General features: G+C 48.4%; 1 protein-coding gene across 2 annotated transcripts; it reads left to right on the top strand.

The window, feature by feature from the left end:
• The first annotated feature begins 1,573 nt into the window (after window positions 1–1,573).
• On the top strand, window positions 1,574–6,037 carry LOC124660107. Of its 2 annotated transcripts, XM_047197897.1 has the most exons (3): window positions 1,574–3,821; window positions 3,906–4,944; window positions 5,679–6,037. In XM_047197897.1, the coding sequence occupies exons 1-2, from the start codon at window positions 1,745–1,747 to the stop codon at window positions 4,715–4,717; spliced, it is 2,889 nt and encodes a 962-aa protein (XP_047053853.1). In that variant the 5' UTR covers window positions 1,574–1,744; the 3' UTR covers window positions 4,718–4,944; window positions 5,679–6,037. The 2 variants fall into 2 exon arrangements, with proteins under 2 accessions (XP_047053853.1, XP_047053852.1); XM_047197896.1 differs by having other exon boundaries at window positions 1,576–4,944.
• The last annotated feature ends 1,595 nt before the right edge of the window (window positions 6,038–7,632 follow it).

Below are 7,632 nucleotides of genomic sequence, written 5' to 3'. Positions count from 1 at the left end.
TTGGTTTAGTCCTTTGATCTATCTTACACTATAAGGTTACTTAAACATGAGCATTAATTGTGGAGCTTGTTAACTCCGGCATTGAGGGTTCGTGTAATCCTACGCAATGTGTTCATCATCCAACAAGAGTGTAGAGTATGCATTTATCTATTCTCGTTATGTGATCAATGTTGAGAGTGTCCACTAGTGAAAGTGTAATCCCTAGGCCTTGTTCCTAAATATCGCTATCGCCGCTTGTTTATCGTTTCTTATCGCGTTACTACCGTCGCAATACTACCACCATCAACTACACGCCGGCAAGCTATTTTTCCGGCACTCGTTACTCTGCTCATATTTATTCATACCACCCGTATTTCACTATCTCTTCGCCGAACTAGTGCACCTATTTGGTGTGTTGGGGACACAAGAGACTTCTTGCTTTGTGGTTGCGGGGTTGCATGAGAGGGATATCTTTGACCTCTTCCTCCCTGAGTTCGATAAACCTTGGGTGATCCACTTAAGGGAAAACTTGCTGCTGTTCTACAAACCTCTGCTCTTGGAGGCCCAACACTGTCTACAGGAAAGGAGGGGGAACGTAGACATCAATAGGTGCCGCAAGGCCGCCCTAGTAGAACGGGACCTCCGACGACGACAATTTTGACCCATCAAGACAGGAGGCCGGCACCTGGGCGTGCACGACTGGAGGCGGCATATGAGGTGAGCGACGTACTAGAGGCAACTTTGTGGCATGGGAAGACACTAAGCTTGTGGAGGAGGCGGCTTGAACTTCGGTGAGCGCCTCTTGCTTGATTAGGAGGACAACTTGAGGTCAGTACCTTGGCGTTGGCCTGAATGACCATGACCATCTTAGCGGTGACCTTTGCTATGATGTTGGTGGCTTGCTGGGCTTTTTCTTGTCCTTACAGCGGCGCGCCGGTCACTGCACTTCTTGGTCTCGATGGACCTCTTCGCTGGCGCCATCTCTTTCTTTGTGGCCGTGAACTTCTTTTTCTACTCGGCGGTAGGGGCCTGCAATGGGGCGTGAGTTAGGGACGAAGGGGTGGTGGTTGGGGCGATGGGGTCGACGTCCATGGCAGGCAAGGGTTTTTGCGCCGATGAAATTCGACTTTTCTATGGGCAGGAGAAGAAGTGGCTTGTGTGCCAATGCCAAACGGGCCCTTGACGTAGAAGAGGAGGCTGCCAACCCAAGTTTAAGCCATGAATGGATCACCATAAACATATCGATCCATTTACGTCGGGTCATTGGGCTGAAGTTTTTTTTCTATAACTACAGTATATTGTTGCAGACATAAACCTGGCACTTCCATCGATGATCACTAGTACAAGTTCCTTGAAAAAAAAAACAAGTTTATTACCACGGACGGAGGCTGCAGTAAAACGGTTAAGGGGCTGCAGTAAAACGGCAAATGGGCTGCGGTTAAAAGCCGTGGCTGTGGGTGAGACGAGAGAGATTCGTTTTTAGATACCCCACCCACCTTGTCCTTGTGCTCTCCACTCACAAAGCAAACCCTCGCTCTCTCAAATCTCCTCCGCCCTCCGTGCGTCCGTCCGGCCGCGCCGCCACCGCCACCGCCACCGCCGGAAGACCTCGAACGAACGCGACCAAGCCCGCCGCCGCCGCCGGCACCACAAGACGCAGATCTGGCCGCCGCTCTGACGAAACACGGACGCGTCCAAACGGGGCCGTCTCCCCGGGATTGAAACGCTCACCGAACGCATTTCGACACGATTCAAGCCGCCGGAGATGCATCCGAGGTCACGCATTCGCGGACGCGAGCCCCCGCCGCCGTCGCCGTCGGGAGGACGATACCGCCGCCGATCTCCACCGCCGCTGGCGCCCTCCCCGAGACACCACCGCCGGGCCCGTGACCCGCCGCCCCTGCCGCAGAGGCGCACTCCAGAACGGCCGCCGCCGCAGAGGCGCAGCCCCGAACGGCTGCCGCCGCGGCGCCTGCTGCTGGACGACAAGCCACCGCCGCCAGCGCCGCCGCCTGCGCTCCTCGTCCCCGCCGCCGACCGCCGCTGGCGGGCTGACATCCTCCTCGAGGCCGGCCGCCTCGCGGCCCACTACCTGGTCGCCCAGGGCGTCCTCCCCGAGCACGTTCTCCACGCCCGGGAAGACCCCAGCCCCAAGAACACCAACCACACCCCAAGCCCTCGCCCGGAGGTCCCCGCTGTCCACGCCGCCGGATACGCCAGGAAGCGGGACGACGAACCGCACCCCGATGACGACCCCAGGTGGCCTCGCCGGAACGGCGCCGGCGCCGGTGGAGGGGACTGGGTCCGGGACAAGAGGGAGGAAGATGACAGGCTGGCCCGGGCTAGATCCGGCTGGGACAGAAGGACCCAGAGTTTTGACGGGAGACGCAGGTATAACGACGGAGGAGCAGCAGGAGGTGGTGCTGGTGCTGGTGGTGGAGGGGACTGGGGCCGCGACAAGAGGGCCGACGGTGGCGGCGATAGGCTTGCTGACCGCGGCGGCGGCGGCCGCCGGGGCAATGCGTATGACGAAAAGAGGAGGCCCGCCATGGCGCGCTCCTACTCGCAGAACGACCGCAGGGCCTCCAACGAAGATCGTCGGCCCTCTGTGGACCGCAGGCTGGACCGGAGACGGAGGAGCCGGAGCCGGAGCCGAAGCAGAAGCAGAAGTAGAACCAGGCCCAGAAACTCTTACGGTGGCGGCCGGAGGGATTCAGATTGGCGACCACAAAATGGTGATTTGGATCAGGGCAAGGTGCCGGAGCCTACAACTGTTGCTACCGGTGACGGTTATCTGGACCGTGATGATGTCGACCATGCGCCAAGTAACCTGAAGGGACCTCGCTCGGTGGTGGTCATGAAGGCGGATGATAGTGCCAGCCATGAATATGAAGAGGTGGTGGTTATGGAGGTGGATGACGGTGCCAGCGATGAAGATGAAGAGGGGATGGTATCGGATGATCATGGTGAAGACGATGGTGCCAGCTACGAATATGAAGAGGTGGTGGAATCAGAGGAAGATGATGGTGCCAGCCATGAGGATGAAGAGATGGAATCAGAGAATCATGGTCAAGACTTTCGTGGAGTCAAGGACGATGAGGCTGCTGTTGCTGGTTTGAATGATGGGGTTGAAATAAATGCCAGGCACCAACCATCCATTGTGGATGTTCATCCATCAGAGCCTGTTGAGGAACCGGTGCATATGCAGTCCCAGCTGAGCCCTGTGAAGGAGGACACGGAGGCTGGCATTGCGCGTACGGATGTATGCCCGATTGAACCAGTGGCTGAGAACAGTGGTTGCTCTGAAGTCAGAGGTGAAATGGAGGCTCCACAAAGTGAACTTGAAACTACACTTCATGAGGAGATTCCACAAAATGAACTTGAACCTGAACTTCCAGAGGAGATTCCACAAAATGAACTTGAAACTGGTGCTGGTGACCCAACCAAAGATGAAGAAGAGCTGCCAGCTTGGTTTGGGATTTTTGATCTCAATGTTACTGGAGCTCACGGGACAGGTGAAATGTCTGAGATTCCTGGTGATCCTCCTGAAGATCATGTTCCTGATTCTGTGCCTGATCTAGATGGTCAAATGAGCGAACAAGCATACTATGATACTACAGAAACTCAAGCTCAAGAAGAACTTGCAGATGATAACCACCAGTTGGAGGAGGACAGTAAGGTTCTTCTGAATCAGGATATTGGTACATATGGCTCGAATGAGAACGACCTGAGCAGTGAGCAGATGCTTATAGATCAGGGAGCTAATGAACATGGACATGGTGATGAACAGTTGGAGGATGAGCAAAATCTTGTAAACAATGAAGAAGAACCTCTAAAGCAAGATGTGGAGGAGCACATGGATAATAATGACCAGTTGGAGGATGAGCAAAATCTTGTAAACAATGAAGAAGAACCTCTAAAGCAAGATGCGGAGGAGCACATGGATAATAATCACCAGTTGGAGGATGAGCAAAATCTTGTAAACAATGAAGAAGAACCTCTAAAGCAAGATGCGGAGGAGCACATGGATAATAATCACCAGATGGAAGATGAGCAAAATCTTGTAAACAATGAAGAAGAACCTCTAGAGCAAGATGCGGAGGAGCACATGGATAATAATCACCAGTTGGAGGATGAGCAAAATCTTGTAAACAGTGAAGAAGAACCTCTAAAGCAAGATGCGGAGGAGCACATGGATAATAATCACCAGATGGAAGATGAGCAAATGCTTGTAACCAATGAGGAAACGCCTCTAGAGCAAGATGCAGAGGAGCACGTGGATCATAATCGCCAAATGGAGAATGAGCAAATGCTTCTAAATGAGGGCACTGCTTTGCAAGTTCTAGCCAATCACCATGCAAATGGTGAGCAGGTTCTACCAGATCACGCTACAGATGAGCATCCTGACGTTAATCACCAGACAAAGAATGAACAAATGCTTCTACATCATGTTACAGGTGCACATGATTTGGATCATTGCGACCTGAATGGTGAACAGATGATTCAAAATTTGGATCATTGCGACCTGAATGGTGAACAGATGATTCAAAATATTTGTGCAGATAAATCTGCAGCAGATGCGGGTCAGTTGAAGGATGGGCAGTTGCATTTAGGTCAGGCTGCCGATGGACAAGCTGCGCTTCACAGTCTGGAAAATGGGCAAACGATCCCTGTAATTCATCTGGAAGATGATGACGAAGAACAGTCTGACACAGAAGAGTTCTTAGATCCCAAGTAAGCCTTTCAAGATTATTTTGCCATAGGCTCGAGGTGGAGAGGACAGTCCTTCACACTGGAACATGTCCACTATACAGAAGTGATGCCTTAGACGCAGATAATGTTCTACTCTCAAGAGGAGAAAGCCTCAGTTTTTCCCGACCATTGGATTAACATCCCAGCAGCTTTTCATCGTTTACACCAAAATTTGGAAATATGTGGACTGGAAGGGGTGCTGTCAATGCACAGGTGAGATTATTGTTTAGAAAAGATACATTTCTGCCCTCATTTGTGTTCATTATTCTTCATGCAGCAAGTAAACTATCTGTCTAGATTAGTGAGGTGTTCGGGTGTAATTTGCTTTAATGCTGGGAGTTGGACTTCTCATCATGGGTTGCTCATATATTCACAAGCTTAATGAGGAATTATCGTATTAGTATGTTCATGCACTTACTGGTTTTTGTCAGACCTTGCATTTTGTTCCTGTCTCAGTTTTTCACCATATATATGTAGATGAGGCTTCTGTAGATCAATAACTTCAGGTTGCACGTTCATAGATACTCGATTAATACTCGGTGCTGACATGCCATTGAAATTTGGACCAAGCAATGCACACATTGTAGTTGGCACCAACTACTGTATCAGAGCAGCGTGTCCTAGAGGCATTTGCATGCCCAGGATTGGACATTTATAAAGCTGCAGCTCGTTTCTTGAGAATGGGGTGGTTTCCATTATTTTTCTGCTTCAGTATAATTATCATCTTCTTATATGGAGTATGTTTTCTATTCCGTACACAGATTACTGCCTTTTCTGCTTAGTTTTTATGCCTTCTAATGCGAAGGCATCTATTTCTTCCATATTCAGTGACTAGTTTGTCAATTATCAGTCCGGCTTTTGCCCTGTGTACCTGTGCCAATATGTTTGTTCATTTCTTCTCCATGTTCACCACTTGAACTAAATAACCTTTTCTCCTTTTTCCGCAGAGGCAATCAATGCGTGGGACCTGCTGCCATCTGAGCTCGGGAGATTCTCACGAGCCATGCTAGCTGTCTGTGCACTCACTCACCCCCTTCTTTCGCTCCGGCCTACTGATATCATCCGGTACCATGGGATGGCTGCATGATTAATTAAGCTAGTTGCCTGGTCACCGATCTGTATGTTGTGCAGTAGTTTTCTCTTTAGATCCCTAGACTAGAAGTCTCATTTTTCCTTGCTGGTCCAGTGAACCTCCCTGCCTAGATATTAGCTGATGTCAACATTATAGATGTCACCTGCGTAATATACCTTGTAGTTCGACAGTAGCTCAATACACTTTGGCTGCAAGCACTAAGAGTTGGTCCTATTCATCTAACCATTCTATTATATTATTATCCTGATTCACCTTGTGAAATGCAAAAAGGCGGATCTATAGATGCACCCAGGAATCGCGAAGGTGGGTGAAAGTTTCGTGATGTATTATACAAGGGATACTTGAAAGGTGGGCAGATTACAAACTACTAAGTTGATTTTAACTGTGATATTTTATGCTATGTGTTGCATTATAAAAAGCATAAGGAAGTCCTCGTTGTTTTTTGCAGTCTACATGTCTTAACAAGCTCTTCTAGGAAGTATTATTCATTTGAATTGGTGGTTGAAATGTTGAGCCTTCTCTGAACTTTTAACGTACAGTAGTATACAACCTAACTTCAGAACAGGTTTAATTATTTTATATGGATCATAGATCCTCAAGAATCTACAAAAATGCGGTCTCTAAGTCTTGCTCTAAATTTATAAATCAAGTCAAACAAACATTTACTTTATTGCCTCTTGACTAAGTTTTGCATCCAAACTCGTGACATGTTATTTCATGGTGACACACATTCAGCACTGTGTAAACTCTTGTTTGTAATGGACGTATTCTCTTCAACTTTCCATGCTTTTTATATTCAGCGGTAATCGTTTTCGTATTGTGCTCTATCAAATCAATAGTTCCTTATGCAATTCCTAGATAAATATACATTACAAAGGCTATTATATCCGGAACTGTACGGAATCGTATAGTAAATATAACCAAGCCTCTGAGCTCGTTCTTCTTGCAGCCTCTGAGCTTGAGCCTAGTAATGAACATGTTCAGCAGAATATTGAGGTAGACTTCTTATTTCATTTAATCTTATTTTTTTTGTTGTGACTTAGGATATAGAGTTTGTTTCCTCTATTCGCACTACCCGCTACTGAATTTTCATTTTTCTCTGTGTAGAAAACTCTAGGCTACCAAAAAGAAGCTGGTTGAACAGCGAGCTGCCGAGCTCCACCAGGGCAGGTACTGTAACCAGAAAGCTACATGTGCTTTTCAGAATGAACTATGAAATATTTGTCTTGTTTGCTTAACAAATCAGAAACATTGTTTTTCCTTACAAAAATTTGCATATCAAAACTCCTACTTGGAACTTCTATAATATATTAATATGCGTATAATGTTGGTATTGTCTGGTTATATTGTGTGATTTTCTTTCTTTCTTTGGTCTTCTGAAATCACTAAGTAATCCATCTCCTTGTTTGTAGAAGACACATGCACGCCAAGGCCAATATATACACCTGCAGTTTGCTGGCCAAGGGAGCAGTGGTGTTCCTTTCGCAGTATTCCCTCCTAGAAACGCTCCTACTTCGGAATTCTTGACCAATACGTAGTATCATCTATCGTGGGGTCTGGTCCTAGTCAACAGCCATCTCAGCATTCCGTAAACGTAAATCTGAATGACTTCTTTGGTCATGCAAACGTCCGTGGGAAAGGTCAAGAACCAATGATCTGGAATCCAGGCAACCATCCCCCCACCAGCTCATTGCCCAGCCAACGCTGCAGCCCCTCCTGCTTTCCCCTTCACGGGCTCAGGTACGGAAGCAAATTGCGCACAGCCAGCAGGCTTCAGGTGGACATGGCGGAGAGCATGGTGGACCAGG

The sequence above is a fragment of the Lolium rigidum genome, chromosome 6 (genome assembly GCF_022539505.1).
Source record: "Lolium rigidum isolate FL_2022 chromosome 6, APGP_CSIRO_Lrig_0.1, whole genome shotgun sequence".
NCBI lineage: Eukaryota > Viridiplantae > Streptophyta > Magnoliopsida > Poales > Poaceae > Lolium > Lolium rigidum.
Note: the sequence above shows the minus strand (reverse complement) of the source record. Positions and strands in the feature narration are given on the sequence as shown.